Source organism: Manacus candei, unplaced genomic scaffold (genome assembly GCF_025592945.1).
Source record: "Manacus candei isolate 608988 ecotype Guabito, Panama unplaced genomic scaffold, ASM2559294v1 h1tg000049l, whole genome shotgun sequence".
NCBI lineage: Eukaryota > Metazoa > Chordata > Aves > Passeriformes > Pipridae > Manacus > Manacus candei.
In genome coordinates this window covers 11,109,952-11,133,381 of record NW_026138097.1, presented here as the reverse complement: position 1 = coordinate 11,133,381, position 23,430 = coordinate 11,109,952, and the positions used below count along the sequence as shown (strand labels likewise).

The 23,430-nt window shown below is 38.3% G+C and overlaps 1 protein-coding gene across 9 annotated transcripts in view; it reads right to left on the bottom strand.

The window, feature by feature from the left end:
- The window catches only part of KIF13A (kinesin family member 13A), a 108,229-nt gene that overhangs the window by 26,793 nt on the left and 58,006 nt on the right, over positions 1 to 23,430 (bottom strand). For 5 of the 9 annotated variants that reach the window (XM_051799141.1, XM_051799142.1, XM_051799143.1 and 2 more), the window contains exons 8-18: positions 22,534 to 22,668; positions 21,914 to 22,026; positions 16,244 to 16,355; positions 15,645 to 15,857; positions 13,953 to 14,063; positions 12,676 to 12,810; positions 11,617 to 11,747; positions 9,807 to 9,893; positions 9,535 to 9,701; positions 7,264 to 7,386; positions 3,279 to 3,489 (exon numbers count right to left, since the gene is read on the bottom strand). In XM_051799141.1, the coding sequence (XP_051655101.1) occupies positions 3,279 to 3,489; positions 7,264 to 7,386; positions 9,535 to 9,701; positions 9,807 to 9,893; positions 11,617 to 11,747; positions 12,676 to 12,810; positions 13,953 to 14,063; positions 15,645 to 15,857; positions 16,244 to 16,355; positions 21,914 to 22,026; positions 22,534 to 22,668 (1,538 nt within the window). The remainder of the gene's footprint in view (positions 1 to 3,278; positions 3,490 to 7,263; positions 7,387 to 9,534; positions 9,702 to 9,806; positions 9,894 to 11,616; positions 11,748 to 12,675; positions 12,811 to 13,952; positions 14,064 to 15,644; positions 15,858 to 16,243; positions 16,356 to 21,913; positions 22,027 to 22,533; positions 22,669 to 23,430) is intronic. The other 4 variants (XM_051799137.1, XM_051799138.1, XM_051799139.1 and 1 more) reach the window with 1 other exon arrangement.

Here is a 23,430-nt window from a genome sequence, read left to right as displayed (position 1 = left end):
TTTTAGTCAACTTCCTCCATATCTGCTCCCAGTGTTGTATGGAAAATTCCTTTCCCACTGCCTCTTGCTTCTGTTATCCAGGCTATCTAGATAAGCAATTCCAGACCATGCTAGTGACACATTCCACAGACAGCTATAATTTTGGATTCGCCCAGAAAATGAAGCTAGAGTCAGGAGTTGCTCACTAAAAAGTACTAAATTATGAAAGTGCATTACACCTGCAACCACTGTGAGAGCGCTGCCTAACTTGAGAAGGAGAAGGCAGCTTTGATCTGTAAGTGCTGTAAGAGCCATTGGATCCTGCTACAGCCAGTCCCTTCCTTGATCCGGGACGTCATGATCTGGCAAGCTTTTTGGGGAGGCTCCCGTACCAATCTTAGCTGGATTCTTGAGAAAGGAATGGTTTAAGACTGTAAAGAGAATTTATGAGTAACTCAACCAATTATTATGGGCAGTTCTCATTACAGTTGTGTTTTTCTGTATACAGCTGTGCCAGAACCCTTCCAGAAACTTACAAAAAAAAAAGTTTCAGAGAGGATTTTTTAATTCTTACAACATGAAACATGTGACAAGCTCCATTAGGTATTAACTGGAACAAATATTCATTGAACATGAAATACTGACAAAATAATTTAAGCCAAACAAGGAAAAAACTTGAGCAAATACTCATTGGACATGAAATCCTGAAACAATCATTTTAGCCAAACAAGGGAAACAACTGACAGAAGATATCACTGCAAGTCTCTGGGACTCCTAATGCCAAATACAGAATGAGCTGAACTAAACCTCCGGTCCAGTACAGCACTGCCCCAACAAATTAAATTTGTTCAAAGTTACAAAGGGTTAACTTTTTGCCAACAGGAATTAACACCAGCCCAGGTATCTGTCCTTCCACAGTCAGCAGAAAGCTGGAATAGACTCTGTGCAATGTGTTCCAGCTGATCTGACAGATACAACCACGTGCCATACCTCTCAAATTCATTTTCTTGGCTGATTTAGTAGAGTTCAGCTTCATTTGCAACAGCAACTGAGCAACAGCTAAAACTGCACTAATCAAATTCTGTGCAATCCAGACTCTTGGCTGGATTGACTCTTCGCACATTTTTCACGTCTAGTCTTCCCATTCTTTCCTGGATCTCTTGCCTTCTGGCCTGTTAGCTGGTAAACATCCTCTCAGCAACACTTAACCATGCTTTTACAGCAGATATCACTCAAAGATTTTTTTTCTGGTTTGTTATTTAAGAAGATTCAATTTTTTTCCCTTTTTTCAGAAGCCCAAACCTCTTCTAGAACTATAAATAAATAAAAAGTATACCTAAGAGGATCTTCTGAAGCACAGGAAACTGATAATTCAGAAAACTGCCTACTCAATGGCAGTGCCACCAAAATGTTATAGACTCCTCGCTGATTGCTCCAAAGAGCACTCATTCTTCTCATTTTTACAATGTAGAAAAGTACAGGCTTCAAGTAGTTCAATAGTTATATAGAGTAAAGGATTCACCCATGAAATCCAGAGGCAAAACCGCTTGTTCAAAGCACAGCTCCTCCTAATAAACATCTGACAACTACTGAGAAGTGAAGGCTGGCAGAATACCCAGCCTTGATATCACTCCAGATTCTCTTTTTTTTTTTAATGTGATTACATGGTTATGGTGGTTAACTTTAAGCTAACCAATTACCATTTTTTCTTCTCAACTCCCAAGGTCAGGCAAGTTTTTTACTACTTCCTTTTCCTTTCAATTGCATCTTTTTAGAGATGCCTTGCCAGTAAGCCCCATTCTCATTTCTGCTACTGAAGTGGGTTATCAATGATTTCTTGGCGGCCTTACTGTGTTCAAAGCAATTCTGAATAGCAAGGGCTACAGCTACTGTGTTTCTCACTCTGCACTCCTTGTGCAGCCTTAAAACAGCCTGAAAATCCCAACCATGACTCTGCAACATTTCACATTCAGTTCCCAGTGGTTCTGTTTTTAGCTCTTACAGGGGCAAACAATTATTTTAATTAATGTTGAATCACTGAACTACTTCTTCCCATACTTGCCATGAAAAACATTCTAGTCATTGCTGGTCAACAGTTAGCTATTTGTTTAGGTTTTTTTTCCCAGGGCAAACTGGGAAGAAATTACAAAACAAAATCTTGCACAAAAACTAAACCAAGATCTGTTCTGTTCTATTTCTAACACACTCAGTTTGAAAGCTGCAACACAATCTTAGCTATCCTTTTTTAGACTTGTCTTATAAATGGATTTGGTTTTTTTAACACTGGAGCATAAAGCAGAAATAATTACATAGAAAAGAGCATTCAAACTCGCTACATATAGAAAAAAAATGCTGAGTGAATAAGGAAGTTTCTGTTTTAAAAGAAACAGATGAAAAAGAAATGTATAAGAAACCTGTTACTACATCTAGGCATTCTTCCTGATGAATTAGCCCCATGACATAATAATCATTTGTATGTAGAAAACTTAAATCATCTTGTTTGCTGCCCCTTGAACTTCTCTCCATGGAGCTGGCATCCTTCTCTCCTCAATGATACCAAGAACAAGTTTCTCTCAATGTCAAAGTGCAAACACTCTGCTCATATCTTCCTAAACCGCATTTTAACTCTCCCTGCAAATCTCATGATGATCTTTCACCAAGGCTGCAATCAGGTGCCATGCTATTCCTTTGCAAAGAGGCCTATTCACCTCATGGGTGAACTTCCTTTAACTTCCTCAACAGCTCAAACACAGCAATTCTCTTCTAAAGCTGGGCTTGCCTTTAGAAACACATACATCCAACATATATGGATGCCCATTTTCTGTATTTTTTAATATTTTTTTAGACTGCAAAATACCATGCTGTCATTGTATAGTTGTAACACAAAATGCTCCTTACTGGACTGTGAAGACTTAGTTGACAAATTTATGTTTCTGCATTATCCTTTCCTTTATTTCAAGAACTAGAACAATAGTTACTAAACCAAACATTTCATAAGCACTCTTCTAGTTAAAAAAAACCAACCAAACAAAAAACCCACAACCCTCCCAACCTATAATATTGATTATTTACTGATGACAGTAAAAGCTATATTTTTCTGTGTTTTGTGAGTTAAATCTTGCACATGTTACACATCGGAACTTAGTCCTAAAGGAAATGCCAACACTTTGGTGGAAGCAGATCTTGTACTGCACAAACTCCACAAAAAGTATTATCGGTTTCTGACAGAAGGTTCAAGCCTCATCTTTCACCCTTTGTAGTTCTCACTAACTCCTCTGTTTTAACTCCAGTGTTCTCACCTCTCTTCTGTCCAGAGATTCACTTTCTGCTGTGCAGTCTGAGCAGTGTAGGAGAGCCTGTCACTGCCATGCTGGTGCTGCCTTTCCGGGGAGAGCTGCTGCCGCAGCAGCTCTAATTCACGCTCATACATCAGCCGCTGCTCCTCAAGGGCACTCCGCTTCTCTTCCAGGTACTGTTTCTCCAAGATCTGGACCACATTTTGTACTGGGTCTAAAAGAGAAGAGAGGAAAAAGACAGAGGAAAAAATTATCCAGAACTGTGAGAAAATGCCATTTTGGCATTACAGAACACTCATTATTTAGCTGGTAACAGCAATTAACACATCCCAGAGTCTTTGCAAACAAAAGATGCTCATTGCCCCCCAAAACAAAAGCCAAAATAAATAAATATTGCATTAAACAGATATATCCAAACAGGAAATAAAATACAAGTCATGCAAAGAGGCTAGAACAATGGTTAAGGACCCTTGCCTATTGCATGTCTCAGTGCTGTGAAGTTATAATATATTCCAGAATCCCAGTAGGAAAAAAAGGAATAGTGGAAAAGGAAACAAATTAATACGAAAACAAAGCAAAACAAAAGGGAAGATGATGTTAACCAGAGAAGGAAATGACTTAAGGAAGTAAAAAGCAATTTACTTTCTCCATTTTGGCAGAGAATGAAACATGTTGGAGAGCTGCAGATGGAAACCGAGACAAATGAATTGTCTGACTGGTCACGCATCAGATTGCACTAATATGCTGCACAGCACTGAAGCAGACAGAGTATGTCCTGGAGGGAACTTCTGTGTTTAGCTTTACAAACCACATTTCATCTCAGTATCAACCCAGAACAAATACCCATTTGGCTACTCTCTCCTGAAAAATCTGCTTGTGTCAATCAGCTATGGATAAATCTGAAGTGCACTGAAATGAAAGAAACATTACTCTGTCTATTCCTGGATTTAGGTCCAGTGCCAGACTGTGCCTCTGCATGAGCCATTTAATGGCATAAGCTCCTATACACTTCCAGTATGTATATCTGCTTCATATGTGAAACCTCAAATACAGCAAAAAAGTAGTTCTCAAGATAACTGAGTGACAGCATGCCACCTAACAGTTTGCTGATTCTGTACACCACAGAGAAAGGGAGAGGAGTTCCAAAGATGGAGTGGTGGATTATTAGGGGAAGCAATACTGCAGCTCTATGACATACCAGGATTTTCAAATGCAAAAAACTTCAGCTTTAAAATAATTGTTTGTGATTCCTCTTCCATTTCATCAACATATAAACAAAAAAAAACGACCAAACAAAACCCAACCAGCCAAACAAAAAGAGCTGCTGTGATTTAGTTATAACCATCTCGCCTTCGCTTCTTACAAATACTTCTGCAAGTTGCTACTGTGGTTCTATCCTTATCCCTGGAAAAAATTACTGGCTTCACACAAGGGCATAATAAAATAACACCACAAAGGTAGTTATAATGCACAAAATTAAAAATCAGTCCATATAAATAGTAATCAAATAGCAAACTAGTGATGCATAAAAGAGTCTTAAAATAACGAGAAATATTACTTTTTAGTACATGACATTCTCAGAAAGAAGTTAGCTATTATTAGCTTTTAAACAGACAGTGCAACAAAAAAACCTGACTGAACCAAGTTCTAATATTCTAGGTTACAAATCAAGGCATAAATGTTGATCTGCATCATTGTTATCCTCATAACTCCTCCAGATAACACCAGAATTACCTTCACATGCATAATCCTCAAACCAGTTTTAGTTATATGTAAGAATGTTTGAGAAATCAGGTATTATGCAGACGATAGTGAAGAGACATGGAAGAAATTAAAAGCCTTCTATTGTGTTTGCAAACACAGGAAATGAATCTAAGGCTGACTCATTAAGATGAGACTTTCCTAAACTGGCCAAAGAACAGCTACGAGTTCAAGGAGCAGATTTCCTTAATAAAAGATATCTTTTCAGCCACTTAGATTTACAGGATCACAACCAACACAGGATCAAATTATACCAGGGAAAATATTTGGAACAAGATGCAAGACCTTAGTCTAAAACTTCCCAATTTCAACATAATCCTCTACTGCTTGGGGTAGAGAGGGGGGTGGGAAAGGTGAGTTACGCTTGTATTGTAATGCAAAAGGTAAATTCAGACTTCTGGAAAACACTTTCATTTAACTTTTGAAAGAGTTTACACAGAAAACCCTAAGCCTGTCACAGGAAAAAAGCAAAATATGGTGTGAACTATAATCCACCTCAGTAGAACATGAAGAAATAAATAGACAAGTTTTTCATAGTTCAGAAGAACTACAATAGTGTTTAAAATAAACACCACGTTCCACAATTTTGGATTCTTCATGCAAAGTCAAATAAATTAAGGAAGATTCTTCCCAGTGCTGGTCAAATACACAGCAAATTCCGTAGAGTGTTAAAAGTCTCAAGTCCCAATCCTTCACATATTTATGTGACAAGAGTTCAATTATCCTGAAAAAAATATTCATATGCAGTTAATCTTCTGCAAAATCGTAGAATACTAACACTGAACATAAGGATGCTTTTTTCTTTATAGGATGAACAGCATCTATTACCTTGCTGCAATGTCACTTAATTCACATCTGGAATCTGTTAGTCCAGTAACAACGGTGCTGAATAAATTCCTTGAGATTTCATGTAAGTGTATTTTTCTAAGCAAGCTAGAAGAGGGTTATGACATAGGTTGCTTTGCTAAGTTTCATCAAAATCCCCTCCCTGAGCTGTAACAGTTTTGTTTGCTTAAATGAGAAGCGGCCTAACCTAATCACATTGTTTACTTAACCACTGCACAGTATACAAGAATAAAGTAAACTTCTTTGATGCATTCTGTGTTTGACCAGCATCACAAATTAGCAGTACAAAGCTGATCTGACAGAATCCCACAAAGAAAGTCAACATGCTGAAGGAAGGAAAGAATCTGGGTGTTTTCTTTACAGCAGTTTTCAAAGTTACACATTTTCCTCAGAGGTTCTTTGGAGTTGGATGGAGTCTGTGACACTGTTGTACTAGTTACGTGCCATAAAAACAAATGTGTTTGCACCCTGGAGAAGCCAGGCTATTTATTTAAAGAGGATTACAATTCTCAAACAAACCAAGGGGAGGAAAAAAAAAACCAACAGAACAAAGGAAACTAAACCCTCTTGCTTTGGGCTATATCTATACATGCCTATAAAATAATTACCTAATCAAATTTTTAAAATACCTTTTTATTCCCCCCTTAGGGTTTCTCCAGAGAATATGGGTAATAGAATTAACTGTCTTCAGTCATTTAGCTATTTGTTCTTCCTTACCCACATTTATTTTTCATTTTAAGGAAGAATAAATAAAGGGAACTGTAACAAAGCTGCTTTACTTCTTACACAACAAACTGGAAGCCTGTCAGAAAAAAAGGTGTTTTAGTTATACCACTGAGAGAACCAGAACCTAGCAGCACCATATACCTTCAAATCAAAAGGCTGTGATCCTCAGTCACTTGTTTTGTCAGGGTTTTATTATCACTACTCCAATTTAGTTAAGCAACATCTATGTAGGAGTGAGTAGAAGAAGCAGAATAACTGGGATATGACACCTCTGAAACTGTGCAATATGTATAACTGCAAACATTTGCTGTGCATTAGGGAGGAAAGAGGTTAAAGGGAACAGCAAAGTCTGTACTGTTATTTGCCAAGATGCAGAAGGCAACCAACCAAGACAAAAACTGGCCTGGACCACAGTCAGAAAAGCCTACTGAACTAAGATATAAAGACACTTGGAATATTGTGAAGAATTGTTTCAATCAGCTAGATAACAGTACATGAAAACCAAAAAATGTGACCCCCTGTTCAAAGAACACTGACTCATTGTAGACTGCTACAGTTCACTCAAATCCCTGGTTAGTGGCAAGCAGATCAAGCATAAATTAATGCTTTCAGACTTCTCCAGCAGCCTCATGCACGAGCCAATTGAGTTCAAAACCTTTGTCCCAGTTTTGGCACAGATATGGGATGGTTTGAGGCCTTAACACAGGCAAGAGAATCTTCACGAGGGATGACAACACTGATGACCACCAGGATGGCAGATTCATCTGAAATTCATCTCCTGGTACAAGTGAACCATAATGAGAATATTTCTGTTATCAAACAGCAATTTCACAGCAATTTAAGTGACCTGACCCTGCAACTCACCCACACACTCCCATTAAAAATAAAACTGTAAAAACTCTGCAAAAAATTGCTACAACATTGAGCATACGAAACCAACATGCTGTACTCAACAGCAAAACAGACAAACCTAAAGAATAAGAGGACATCAAGAATAAAGTAAACCACACAAGCAATGGAAATACTGTGAAGACATAAAGGAGAACAGAAAGCAATCAATCACCATCTACTGTGTCTTTTTGGTCAGTGACCAAGTGCCTCTCAAATTTTGTGTATTATGACTGTACAAAGCATTCAGTAGTTTACCAAATTTTTCAGCATTTCTTCATATGAACTATGACCTGCCTTCTGAAAATCATGAAAAAAACCATATTGTTTTATATGTACACCATACCATTATTTTATTTATACTATATTTTATTGTCTTGTCCCAAAAAAGCATCACAATTTGTTTTAACAAAGATGAAATGAAATACTGAGAGTGATCAAGCATTGAAAACCATGCTAGCTAACATTTGACTATTGGTTTGTTATCATTTCAGTGTTTTTCTACTAAGGTTAAAATGGTGTCAGCAATATTTGATTCAAAAGGAAGCATGAAACTAACTGACCCATATCTAGCACAACCTTGTCTGCAGTAACTTTCAGAACCAAGAGCTTAGAAAGACTTGGATGAAGATTTGACAGTGTAGTGGGTTTCTGTGGCTGGGTTTTGGTAGTAGGGGGTGGGTTGCAGGGGTGGCTTCTGTTAGAAGCTGCCAGAAGCTTCCCCTGTCCGGTGGAGCCAATGCCAGTCGGCTCCAGGACAGACTTCCTGCCGATGGCCAAGGCCGAGCCAATAAGGAGTGATAGTAACACCTCTGTGATCACATAGTTAAGAACAGAAGGTTGTGGCGCAGATAAAAAATTCCAGTCAGGGAAGAGTAGAGTGAGAACATGGGAATAACAACGTAGACACCAAGGTCAGTGCAGAAGGAGGGGCAGGTGTTCCAGGTGCCGGAGCAGAGGCTCCTGCAGCCCGTGGTGCAGCCCATGGTGGAGCAGCTGTGCCCCTGTAGCCCATGGAGGACCATCGGGGTGCAGAGACCCACCTGCAGCCCATGGAGGAGCCCATGCTGGAGCAGCTGGATGCATGAAGGAGGCTGTGACCCCGTGGGAGGCCCAAGACGGAGCAGAGTCCTGCCAGAGACCTGCAGCCCGTGGAGAGGGAAGCCCATGCTGGAGCAGGTTTTTCCTAGGAAGGACTTCTGGCCCCTGTGGGGGACCCAAAGTGGAACAACTCATTCATGAAGGACTGTACCCCATGGAGGAGTGACCCACGGGACAGCAGTTTGGGAAGAACTCTTCCCTTTGGGATGGACTCACACCGGAGAGTCCATCAAGGACTGTCTCCCGTGGGAGGGACCCCATGGGATCAGGGGAAGGTCTCCTCTCTCTGAGCAGTGGCAATAACAACAACTGACTGTAACCCCCATTCCCTGTCCCCCTGCAATGCTGGGGAGGAGGAGGTAGAGTCTGGAAGGAAGGTGTTTTTAAGATTATCTTACTTCTCACTCTTTTGCTCAGATCCTGTTTGTAATAAATTCAATTAATATCCCCACTTCAAGTCTGTTTTGCCTGTGATGGTGATCAGTAAGTGACCTCCCCCAGCTCTTATCTCAACTCATGAATCCTTTACTGTTTTTTTCCTCTTCTCTGTCCAGTTGCAGAGGAGAGTGAGAAAGTGGTTTTAGTGGGTACCTGGCATCCAGCCAGAGTCAACCCATTACAGACAGACATAGGGTTACAACACAACTGCACTATAAAGGAGAGCAGAGGTACAGATAGAGTTGTGTGTAAGGGTTCAAACCAACTGCTAATTTGTGTATGTATTTATACCTAGGTGCAAACATTCTTTCACATATATATATTTATATATGTTTAATTTATATATATATGCACACACCTAACATGGTTTCTGCAAAATATCTTACCCTGAAAATGTTCCAAAGGCCCCTGGAACAAGTGTACTGCTTGCTTTACCCAGATATTGAGTTCTGTGCTGAATTTGTTAGGAAAACAAAGGAACATTTTTATCTGGCCTTACCATTACTATTCAGTGTCTTCATAATAACTTCCATTTGTGCAAACTCATAGTTGTAGTCTGGTTCTGAAGAAGCTTCACTAGCTGCATCTAGATCATGCTCTCCCAATGAAGTTTCTTTCTCAAGGTCTTTCAGCCAATCTCGACGTTTCCTCTTTGGTAAATTGATTCTGTGTAAAAATGGAAATTCAGTTTATAAACAAGATTATGTAGAGCAGAAAAGGAAAAAAATTGGCTGAATGCAAAGTGCCTGGAATATAAATATCAACTATTACCTAAAAAAGTGGTTGTTTCCCCATAATATTCTGTCTCCATGCCATAACTGAGTGACAGAACATACCAGTGCACCATTTACACAGGATCTGAAAGAAGAAAATACAATTTCAGTGAAATCTTAAAATAAAAGATTGAAGAGCTACTGTTTCTCTCATCTGCCAACAGTCACTTGTATCATATGATGCACAAATCTGCCAAGTTCTCATTAAAGGGTCACTGGGAAAGTTACTGCTCTGACTTCTATTGTCAGAATTAGCACCTTTCCCCTCTCCTCTGGCTGGTACAACTCTTCAGTAAACATACAGACAAGTTTGCTTTTGTTTGCCAAGTTTTCTTTAAATGCCTATTTCTCAAAGTGGGTCACTGCCTGTTTCTTATAAACAATCTGTAAACTTGAATGCATGCAAATCCTACTGACAAAGCTCTCCAAGATACAACTTAGTTAACACAAAGTTGTAAAACATGCTGTTAACATATTTGGCATTCAAGCATAAGAAAAGATTCTTAGATCCAAGTTTTATTCTTTCAACAAATGGAGTCTCTATTATTAACAATGGTCTATTTTTGTGAACATCTGGTATACTGCTGTATTTCTTTGTAGGTTTCTTTGTATTTAAGTTTCAATCACAAAATGGGAAAAATTGAACTTTTGCATACATGACTCACAAAGCAGAGCATTTTATTTGAAAGGAAAAAAATCTTCTGTAAAATGAAAAAAGCCTTTTCAGATGCAGTGTTCTCATTTCAGCTGTCTCTCTCATGTAAATCAGCACAAACATGCAAGCATTTAATTTTAAACCAGATTTTTATTTAACTTCTTTTCAATGAAATTCTGGTAACTAAATTTCTGTTGACACTAGTATGTTAAGAACAATTACTTAATCATGGAAGATCAGGCGTGACTAAAAGAAAATATGTATTTTCCACAAACATGTGCCTATGTTCTTGCCAGTCAAAATGACTGATTTCCAGTACAGTAACTCTTATCACCACAGGTCTGAATCCCATCTGTCAAAATTTTGTACTGTAGGCTGCAGAAAAAAAATGCATTTGACTAAAGGCAGAATGGTAGAGATTGGATTTTTAAGGTGTCTCTCAAACTTTAGTTTCTCATTCTGATACTAATCTGTACATTATTTAGATATTCACATTTCAGACAAGCAGCATGACTATTAACTAGGACAAAGGTACTGCTTATCACATGCCATTGGAGCTGAAGTGACAAAGACATTTACAATTCCACTCAAGAAGCCACAGAGCCCCTGGAATGAAAAACAGTTAAAATATAGATGTAGAAACAAAAGGTGAATTGTGAATTGACACTGCATATTAACTAGACACAACAGTAATTAAGGAGTTAGAAAAGAATTCAGATCTCTGAAACACCTCTTTCTCACAAAATACTGAACTTTACAACAGGAACTACTTACAAGGCACAGCTGTCCCCCATCAAGACAGCTTGCTATCCCATCACACAGGCTGGGATAGCCAGCAGTATCCCAGTGATACAGACAAACAGTGGCCCCTCACTCCTACCAAAAACTTTCTGGTGATGACTTACTCTGAGCCAAACCACTGATAGCCTGTTATGCTGCAGAGTGGGTGGGGGGGTGTGTACATGTGTGGGGATATCTTAGTTTTAATCGCTGAATTTCACTTCTAAGTATCTGTTTAAGTCAACTATATTGAAGCTACTCATTGATCAGAACGTAAGATACTTCTGCCTATGTAAAATAAAAAAGCGTGAAAGTTATCTTCTGGCAAAGAACAGCAAACATGCCAATGGAAAGTGCTGCTGATCTTCCTTACCTTGCATTTTCTTTTGGTGTGAGTGTAACTTCTCCATCTAAAGCAATATCAATCTCACAGTGTTCTGGTTGGATTCCTATACCAAAGAGCTGTATATCCTGAGAGGTATCTGCACCAACTCTTGTGTGATCCTAGAAAACAAATTGTTACTAAGAGACAAGCAAAATACCACTGTTGATATAACTAAGAAAATATTAGCTAAAGCACTGAGACTGCACAGTCTGCGTGCTTTCCTTTGCTAAGCACTTCTGCAGAGCAGAAGAGGTGCCACAGCAGATCTGAAGACTGTAACAGTCACACACAAACGGTTGTTCTGCTCTGCACCTCATACAGTTTTAGATAAAGCAAAATAAAGCAGTTGACATACAAACTGAAATACTACCTCAGTCACTAAAGCAGAAAAGAAGCTATGAAAATATGAAAATATGTCTTTCATATATTATTGATAGGAAGCTCACATTTCCCTTACAAACTTATTTGGTTTGTACTTCATACTACTTCACTCTGACATGAGACTGTGCTAAACAAAATAGTTTGAGAGCTAGTAATACCAGGAAAATAGATTTCTGTAAATTTTTAACAGTGCTTTTTTAGACCCCTTTCTCATAAGCTTTCTGTCATTGAAGACCTCATTACTCTTCCTGAGTACTGATTACTACTAAACATCACCTCGTTATGATAAATTCATCAAATATTTAAAGCAATCCTCAACTCCCTAAAAAAACGAAGCATCTAACCTGAGGCTCGTGCTTCAAGTTCAGCCTAGAAGGCAATTCTATGCACATTCTGTCTGGAAAAACTAGAATTGATCTCAACACTGGCACACACTGAGAACTTCTACCACTGCTGGTAATCAGGAAATCAACTAGGAAAACAGCAAAGCTGAACTGCAAAGGGAGAACAAAAGCCTAAACAGTAGGAGGAGGCCTATCCTATTTTGCTGCAACTACTCTTAAAAAAATCTACATACACTCTAAGTAACAAATTGAGCCAGAATTTCAAAACAAGTGTCCTTTCATTCTGTGTAAACATCCTTACCTTTTCTTTTCACATCCTTACCTTTAAATAGTAAACCAAAAGCTCATTGAGTGCAGGGTCCGCATTCAGGTTTACCAGATAACACTTGTCATCCCCAACCTTGATACCTGAAGACTCAAGGGAAATTCCCATGCTCTCTAGCTGCCTTTGCCTCTCCTGCAAACACAAAAATAGGTTAATCTTGCCTGCTGCAGTATGTAGAGGCAAGTACAGAGCAACTGAAGCTGAAGATGTACATGCTGAGAATGCATTCTGTGTATCGCTACCAGACATTGTTTAAGGACCACAGGGTCAACAGAATTTATTTTTACACCCTAACCACAAAAAGTTATATCTACTTCTCAATCACCTGCTTCCCCAAAGCGGAACTTATTTATCTAAGCAGTCCTATTAAATTTATTAGCCTTACCCAAGCAGCTCTGTTATTAGAGCTACTTGTAAATAACACAGTGTGGCCATGAGTCTCCGTGTTAGTAAAAAACGAGTCTCAGTTCCAATTTGTTCAAAGATAATCATAGTCATAAATAATTTAGAAAATAGTATGCCACAGTTTAGACTGTTTAGCAGTTTTATTATTAATTCAGCTAAAGCATCTACCTCATCATGCCACATCTGCCTTTTCTTTTGCTACAGTTTGTTTGACTGGTCGGGTTTAGTTTTTCCCCTTATCCTTTTTCATTTTTAAAAACTTTTTTAACAGCGTTTGCACCAAAACATTCTTCTGGAACATTAGGACTAGAAAAGAAAACCAAAAAAGCTTATTCTACAAGCTATAGATGGTGGAAATTATGGAAAAGTACGCTGGAATCCAGAAGTCTTATTTTAAGTACAATAATAACAATAAACAAACACTAGTAACTACCTGTACACATTTTCTTTCTCCGGTTAAAAAAATCACTACAGGGAAAAGCAACAAATACGACCCACAGTTCTGATCCATTTGTAATCCTTCACTTTCTTAGCTACTTGAAGGGAAACATGTCCAAGATCCCATCGTGGTCTTAATAAATAAATGAGCTGCTCAAACATATTTTGATGCTTTACTCTAAAATCAAATATTAGCTCTTATCAATGATATCATGACACAGCTAGATTTATTCTAATGAAATTTAGACTTAAAAAAACTCCAACAAACAAACAAACCAATCTGCCCCCTTGAAACAAGGGGAAAAGACAAAAATTCAGAAGAACTTTATATAGCTGGTGGGGAAAACAGCTAATAAACAGTCAACTCATGAAATTCAGCTGACTTGCACTGTATGATTATCTGGCTTTCCTCTTCAAAATTTCTGAAATACCTGTGCAATTTCTTCTGTTTTCCTTAGCTTTTCTTCCCAGGTGACTGTTAGCTCTTTTATTAGTTTTTCAGATTCTTCCAATTTTTCCTTCAGTTCTGGTGCCTTCATGGCCTAAAAGATAGAAATTAGTTAAAACCCTCAGCTATTCTTCCCAATGCTTGCACAAAAAACCGAAGACATCAACATAACATCAAATGCAATAATTTGAGATTTCTACTATATTCCCAGGTTTTTCGTAGTATAAGATGTGGAAATAGGTCATTGCAAAGGAAGAGGGCAGAAACAACTGTAATGGGTCCAGATCTGAAATAGCTATAGATCAACACAGCTCCAGAGGCTAATGGAATGAAAAAAAATCTCTGTGCCTGGCCACTCATACTTCAGTGTCTGTATAAAAATATGTGAGTATTTAAAAACTTTTAAGTCCTAGCTGCCTGAAGTTCAACTGCAAAGTCTTTCTTCCAACAGTAGTTTAAAATACAAATTCCTCCTGACATTTAGCCTTCCATTCTATCTTGGTTTTGTAAGTGCTCCTAGAGTCGCATTAAAGCTTTCAGACTGACCCTGTTGATTACCTTCGAAGGAAGGCATGCTCTGGAGCTAACACAGGCTTCTCATTGCACAACAGGAAACAGAAGCAAAGGGCTTGAATACATCCAGTGCCAAGTAACAATTCAACAGGCTGGCCTATAACTCTATATAACTGTTTTTACCAGAAGGTAGATGAGAAAACACTTAAAAAAATAATTAGTAAGACTTTGGACACCTTCCTACTGATTGTGTACAGCTGTAGCCTGCCAACATAATTAACAACATGCTACAATAATATTTTCTGATGTAAAATAAGGAAATAGAACAGTTTTTTATTTATAAATAAAGTGAATGGTTCCTTTTTCTTATAGCAGATTTTCCCATTTCAGTCTGTAAGGAACTGTTCATATGAGGAACACTGTTCCTTAAAAGAACATGAAGCTTAAACACCACACAAATTTACCCTCAAACACAGTCCTGTTCTTTTTCCACTAGTATTTTGTGTCCTGCCTGAACAGATCAAAAATATTTTCCTACCTGTTAAGTGTCTAATTTGTCCAGATATCACCAAGTAAACTATCCTACCCGAATACTTTACTCTTCAATTGGAAGTATAAATCTAAGATAAGCATCAATCACACAGTGTTAAATATTAAGGCGGTGAAGTAAACTGTTGATGGTTTTCGGTGTTGCACTTATGACAATTTTTAGTAGATTTTCACAAATGTCAGAGAGACATGTCCCATATGTTTTGTGGCCCAATACCAGATTTATGCCTTTTCACGCTTTTCCATTTGGCATCATATATAGTCTACCAATGCAAAAAAAAAATAAATCTCATAATAAGTCTACACAATGAAGTTGTACACTAGCCCTTCTCTGTGCTGCATCAATTATTGTTTGACCTGAAGTTCTTCAAGAACTGTCTAGTCTGACAAGGGTCACCAAGAGTACAATGTTGTTTTCATTTAAAAGTTATTAAATCTAAGCACACATTATGCTGGATTGAGGAAACAAGGTTAATTATTTAAAAAAAAATAAATAAAAGAAAAAAGAATGGTTGCAAGACTTTCTCTCATTTCATAAGAAAACTAGTCTTCCAAACAGAATTTGACATTTCCTTGGGAAACTCAGTTTACGTTGTACTGTGAATAATGTTACCTCAGCTTGTGAGAGCTGTTCTTTCAGTTTTTCAACTTCTTCACGTAATTCTCTGATGACCCTAGCATTTGGATCTTCATTCACCACAGCGTGATTAACTATCCTTTTGGCTCTGTCTGCATATCTCAGAGTTGAGAGTGTTTCTTCATAGTTGTCTGCTGCTGGACTAATAGTGGCTATCATGGCAGTTTGGCTGTTTCCTCCCAAGTTGTCCTGTAGTGCAACCACAGAAAGTTTGAGGGTTAAAAATGGTTCTGATACTATACAATGTCTTTACAAAGAGACTTAAAATACTTAAAGCTTACTATTTAGGCACTGAAAAGTACTCTGAGTATAAATTAATTAGTATGTTCCGAAAACATTCCCACCCACCTCTACCACCTTTGATTCCATTACAGTCGAAAATAGGCAAATAGGATTTTACACAGAATTAACATAAGATACACTTAGCTGTCCATATTACGTTGAATAACTTAGAGCTGTGAGAGTTCCTTCACTCAAAGGACGAGAAGTCTGTGTACACAGGGGTATACTACAATGATCCTACAAACTAGTAAGCTGACATCTTGTGAACATGGTGAACGGAAAATATAAATTACCTTGAGAAGCCAAGTGAGTACAGAGTCTCTGTAAGGCACAAACTTGTTTTTCCCCTTCCCTGCTGCTTGGTCAGCAAGTGATGATATAACCAAGCCCAGTGTTGAAAGTGATCTATAAATGCAAAACAGCAGAACAGGTTTAACACATATTCTGAACGTAGATTTACTAAAACACAGAAAAAGGGATTGCTCTGCAGAACTTCACATCCAATTATAAAATATCATAGAATAATTTAAGTTGGAAATGACTACAGGAGATCAGCCAGCTTGTTGCCCTGCTCCAAACAAGGCAATGTATTTCTTTAAAGTTACATATTTGGAAGAAAAAAATGGTATCTATGGTGTTTCATCTCATTTGGTACCAAGACCATGTTTCAGAAAGACTGAGACTACGTTGAAATATTTAAATAGTTTGAAAAGTGTAAACCAAACTGCTACAGTACATGGAGAACCTTTGCCTTTGCTTAAACACCTACCTTTTCTCAGAGGATAAAAATCTTTCTGTTTTGGACACTGTCTCATGACACTCTTACAAGTCAGTGCTGGAAGCACAAGAACTTCTGTCTCTGGGAACAATGCTTTAAGAACACTGACTCAAATGGAGACTAAAACTGAACAATTCTCTAGCCAAAAGGAGGCATCCTCAAAACAAATCCAGCTATGGCCAGGGATAACTAGTCTGCCCTGGTGAACCCGTGACCAGCCAGCCATCACACAACAATAGAAGGCTGCTCATCAGAAAAGACTGATTAGGAGGTCCCTTGACAGATGGTTTGGCTTATAATTGAGGTAGAGCCTCACTGGCTTCTTGTGTGGGAAATAGACCAAACAATCTCCCAGATACAAAAGTGCTGCAGAAGTGTGAAAGAGAAAAGCCCCAAATTGCTCAGCAGAAAGTTACATCCCAAATAACACTTTAGAACTGTGAAAAAAAATAGCTAACTTGTTCATTTTGGTACATATACAACTTATACCAACAAGGGTAACTATATTAGTAACCTGTGTAAAGCAGATGTGCATTATATTATCCAATTCTTATACAATCCTGTGTAAATTTTAAGTGACATCAGGGCTCTTGAGGTGAGTATGTTTAAGATAATGAGCTGGTTGAGAAGCCTGAGAACATTAAACAAACACCCAAAGGGTTTTAAAACAGACATTGTTGAAGCCCAAGAATATACTGGTTTGTCATACTCATGCTCAAATATCTGGCTACTCTCTGTAACTACCAAAGAAAACTTCATCAGCATCGCAATTAGATAGCCAAATAAATCTTTAATTGTATTGTTCCACTACATCCACTTGCTTTTTCTTTTCAAAAAGGTAGTACTATTTTAGTTAATAGGCAGCATTTGCATAATTTTTATAACAGAGCCATAGTGCTGCTTGAAACTGCCAGTGGTTCAGAAATAACACTTATAAAATGACAAAAATGTTGCAGAAGAATATTCCAAGGAACATATCCAAGGCTAAGGTAACAAAAACCATTACATGTGTCACTGAAGATGTCCCTAATTGCATATAAAGATAGCACAGACCTGAGAGGAAAATTAAAAGAAAAAGAAATTTAAGGGGAGGCTAGGTAATCTGATCTCTCAAGAGAGCACTCTATTCAGTAAATTTGTCTATAGGATAACTTTCCAACTAACCTCTGAGAAATTCACAGAAAAGAAAAAGACAATTAGTTTTAGTTTTGTGACCTAAAGAAAACCCTAGTAACCTCTGAAAATTTGTGGGGGAAAAACAGGAAAAGGAGAATTAGTTCTTGTCTCCAGTCTCTTCTCTCCACAGACAGAGATGACAGCTTGCTAAACGTGTGAGAGCAAACAGTAGGATGCTCTATGGGGCTCTATAGCAACCTCCTCCAGCACAACCAGCATACTCCCAATGGAGTCTACCTCCAAGGGGCATAAATCAATAAACCACTCAGGACTATTTTCCTCTGATTTCTCTTTCCCTCTTTACATAAGGTAAATGTGAAAACCAAAGCCAAACCCTGAGAGTGGGGGAAGAAACGGACTGTCAGAAGTCAGAAGAAAAATAGGAAGAACAGGGATTTCAAAAGGACCTATGACTGAAAACTATTTCACAGCAAGGCTGCAATACCACTTTGAGTTACGGGCACTGCATTTTAATGAACAGGAAATTATAAGCTACAGTTTATCACCATGGGATTAAAAAACATTAAAATATTACTCCTCCTTATAAATCGTGATTTTATGTTAAGACTAACTGTTAACATCTGCAATAAAAGCCAAACTGGAATCATTTATGCACTCTGCTTGAGATTTCAAAATACAAAGCTGTTTAAAGACTTTAAGGAAAGCAGCAAAAAGAAATGGCTGCCCAACGAAATAATTACAGGGCTCATAGGCTGCTTTGCTTCATGCTAAATGATGCATCAGAGATCTGTCATTACTTTGATGCTATCTCGGACTACTTATATACAATGAATCAACCAGAAGGCCTAAGCCCACAGTGCACAGCAGACTGAGACAGTTCAGAAGCAGCAGAGTGGACTTGTATGGTGCAAGATTACAGGAAAGTGCCATTTCTACACACTGTTCTCCTTGTCCCTATTCCTCAGGCAAGACCAGACTGCCCTTGCTAGCAGGCAGTGGGAAGCTTGCACACTCCCACCACAGGCCTGAGTCAGCAGCATTCAAAGGGAAGTGGTGCCTCCTCACTGCAGGGGAACATCTCTGTCCCTAAATGACACCCGTTAAAGCTACTTCGGTACAATTTACAACCAAATTCTTCAATGAGCAGAATCCACTTCTCTATTTGTTAACTCTGAATACAAAAAAACCTCCCTCAAAGCAGCTTGGAGCCAGACCTGTCCCAGCCCATTCCTTGCCCCTGCCTACAATTTAAAGTCTTTCTTTCGAAATGGCAACAGCTATTATTTTACTAATCAGAGTTAAATCTGCAGACCGCTCAGAGAAAGTATCTTTTTGTAGCCACTAATTGACAGCTTGTTTATTCTGCTTCCTCCTACTACTGTGTTCTAGAAATTCTTTGACTACACCACAAAGAGTTGTTAAGCACCTCGTTTTCTATGCTGGGTATGGGAACCAACACATCCTGAAGAGGAACATGCACATCCAGCTTTTCTATGAGGTATGGCAAGTCTCCCAAAAACCTCCTTTACTAAGACAACTCTGTGTCATCTCTGAGAAAAAAACAGAAGTCATCTCTGTTACAACTTTATGAAGATGTTGACACAAAATGACACATCTCTCTGTTGTTTCACAGAATATGCTGAGTTGGAAAGGACCCACAAGGATCATTGAATTCAACCCTTGACCCTGCACAAGACCATGCCCAAGAGTCACACCATGTGCCTGAAAGTATCATCCTAACACTTCTTGAATTCTGTTAGGCTTGGTGCCGTGACCACTTCCCTGGGGAGCCTGTTCCAGTGCCCAACCACCTCCCATGGGTGAAGAACCTTTTTTTAATATCCAGCCTAAATCTCCCCTGACACAGCTTCAGGCCATTCCCTCAGGTCCTGTCACTGGTCACCACAGAGAAGATATCAGTGTCTGCCCCTCCTCTGCCCCTCAAAAGGAAGTTGTAACTGCAATGAGGTCTCCCCTCAGTCTCCTCTTCATCAGGCTGAACAAACCAAGTGCTCTCAGCCACTCCTCATACAGCTTCCCCCCAAGGCCCTTCACCCTCTTTGTTGCCAGTAAGTGGGAGAGCAATCCATCACCCCTGCTCTGCAACACACTGTCCCCAAGATAGGAAAGTGTGTTCTTAACAGGAGAAGCTGCGGGACCAAGGTGACATCTACCACAGCTCTAGCCAGTTTTCATCAGAAACAAACAGCACAGACACTTGTAGAGATTGGTGAAATATTGCACTATGCAATTTTGGTACACAGAGCTGAGTGTAAATTTTCCCTGCTTTGTAAATAAACAAGTACATTATTTCCATGTTCTTCAAGGCAACAAAACACAGCACAAACAGCAAATTTACTTGCCAGCAGCTCCATTTTTGATCTCATTAAACATAACACATGCTACCAATACATGTTACTGAGTTTTTTATAAATGAAAAATAATAAAAAAAGAGGTTGACTTAGTAAGGTATATGGTTTATGGTTTAAGTATATAGTATCACTCCAGAAAAGATGATTATCTTTCCCTAATAAGTAAGGTGCATCACACCCCAAAGAAGATCGCACACAATGTTCTCTGAAGAACTAGTCTGGTAAAACATGTCCATCAATTCTGAGGCTTAAAAAGTCATTCATTAAAACCTGAACAGCAAAAATCTAATAAAAGGCACCAAGCACAGCACTAGGAATCCTATTTTGCCTATCAGTTCCAAAAGGTATTTCATAGAGAATGCTTAATAAATGGACTAAGTAATAGCATATAAGCTATTATATTCTTGTAGCATATAAGAATTTAATTGAATAGAAAATGTAGAGCTGTCCAGTTTTTTTTTTCTAAAATCTTTTCTTTTCTTATAAAGGTTTGGCACTTTTATTTGAAGTCCTGTATTGTCAAAGGGGTTCAGCATGGGCAAAACAAGCCTTCCCAGCTGCATTGATACCATACAAGTTTAACACTGAATAAACATCCTAATAGGAAAAAACCCGCTGAAAGTCTTTCTGTATCTATAGTTACACTTGCGATTTGTTAATAGTTGTTGGGAGGGTTGCCATTTGAACTCTTTCACAAGACTTAGAAAGAAACGCTTAATTTCATCTTTGTTTATGCAAAATACAAATAGAATTTCTAGTAAAACCAATCTGGATTTAACTAGTAACCTGCGGGGTAAGGTTACAATATCTGCCATTAGGCAAATAAGAGCCACATAATTTTGTTTCATTGAGACTACGCCGGTTGTGGCAACCACTATGATGCATTAAATGCAAAGCAGATTACAAATTAAGCTAGAAAGAGCAAACATGTTCAAACTCAACAAGAGGTAAATTTAAATCATAGTAAGTATGAATGCTGTTCATACACACTTTGTGCCGTCGTTGTTAACTTAAATACCAAAATATTTTGTAACATTTTAAAATTAAATTGAAAAAGCAGTAGCTTTTAATGGAACAGTTAGACTCTTTCTTTCCCAGAAGATTATTATATTTAAGACAGCGGTAATAGTGTGCTAAATTCTTGCTTTTGGACAATAACACAGTAATTACGGTTAAAAAAATTCTTTGAAACTTGTCATTGCTTGAGCAAAAATGCCCAAGGCAATCCTAAACCAACACAGTTTCATTCTGATCCGATTTTCTTAAACTGTACATTACACCCTTACATATTTTAATTCATGCTGGAACAAAGCCATTCAACACTGCAACTTTGCATTCTTCCTTGAGCAGATGATGAGACAAACACATGAGCCTGGGGACAGGGTGTATAAATGAGTCACAAAAGGTATATGCTTAATTAAAGAGCACTGCTGTCACTTTTTCCAGATAAAATTCATATAACCCTCGTCTGAGTCAAGTATGAATCAGGATCCCTATGCCAATGTCAGGAAACACGTGGTGCTCAGCACAGAGCAGCTGAAAGAGCCATATTGAACTGCTCCTGATGAAGCTCATTTGAGCTGACTTGTGACTAGCACATCAAGAGAGAAGGCCAAGGAAACAACAGTGATTTCTTCAAGACTAGGATTTGCATCCTGTGTATACCCATGTCTTACTTGTTTATGTTGCTGCCTTCCTTCAGGCGTTCTCCTGCAGCTCCTGTTTTGGACACTCTCTCACTCCCAGCCAAATCCACCAGGCTGACCTTGCTGACCTTCTCTCCAGAATTCTGCACAAATGGGACATGGGAGAACAACAGCTAAGAAACACTGGCAAAAAGCACTAACACTGGCAACACTGCTCTTTATAATAACGTGGATTAAAGTATCAAGTTCAAGATATGCGAGGAGAAGGAATTGTCACGAGTTTTCATAGCTCTTTAAAAATCACTCGTATATTTTATAGTAAAGGTCTAAGGCACTAAGGAACCAGAATCAGCTGTGTGGTAACATCAGTAACTTTACTGGCAGAATAGGACACTAAAACATACCAACTCCAGCAACAGTTAAGACCTAGAAAGGTTTCATGGTGGCAATATAATCTTAAAAAGTGATCCAAATGTTTGCTTTATCTGATGTGCTTCCTCATTCTTCCAGGGCTCTCTCTGTCCTGATTACTGGGCCCCATGGCATCAAGCACAAGGTCAAAGCACAGCTGAACAGATAATGTATATGTAAGAGACAGAAAAAAGAAGAATCCACCATAACTTCATAAATTAGTCAACAGAAATACATACACCAGACTGCAGGTCATAAAGTGTCTGAGTCACTATAATATTGAATACAGCATGAGAGCGGCTGCTTTCTTCATTCATGTTGGTTGCAGCAACTGTTCGTGATTTGTTTCCCTCTGACATCAGTGACTCAATATCCTAGAGCAAAAAGAGTAAAAAGTGATGTTAGGATAAAAGCAAGTATTGTGCTTGCTGAACAAAATTCCCATCTAGATGGAAGGGTGTGTACATGTGAGAGAGGAAGAAGGGAAGGTAGAAGCAATGAGAAAATTCTTTAAGATGTATTTGAGGTGGTACAGAGGGTATGTAAGTCCACAGAACAACATTAAATCATATCTCTGTTTTAAATGCTGCACTTAAAAGCCCAGCAACTACAGTCAATTCACCTTCTCCTTATCTGCTGCTGAAATACATTGGTAACATCCACATCACAAATCATATTGTTTAATGGCACTAATCAAGCCAACACAGATCTACTTACAGTGAACACAGGACATCTCTTTACTGAATTAATACTATCTTCACTTAATTTGTTCAAGTTAGCTTGCTTGATCCTGTACCTTCTCACATGTGTAAAACAAAGATGACTATGCCAAGACTGCTATATGTGCTTGCTGAGTCTTCCAAAACAGTTTCAGAAGTCATCAGCCAAAAACTAAGTATGAACAATACTTACTAGAATTTGAACAAAGAAAGTGTGCTTTCAAAGTAAGCAATTTGCCATAAAAGCTGCAAAAGCAGTTTTTATATCTCTATAATATACACAGATGCTTCAGAAAAATAAAAACCCCCATAAAAAAGCAAAATGGTTCCCACATAATACTACACAAAGAATGAACTTTTTTTTAAAAACATTTCCAAACTGCACTGCTCTGCTTATTTCCATTGGAGCTGTAGTAG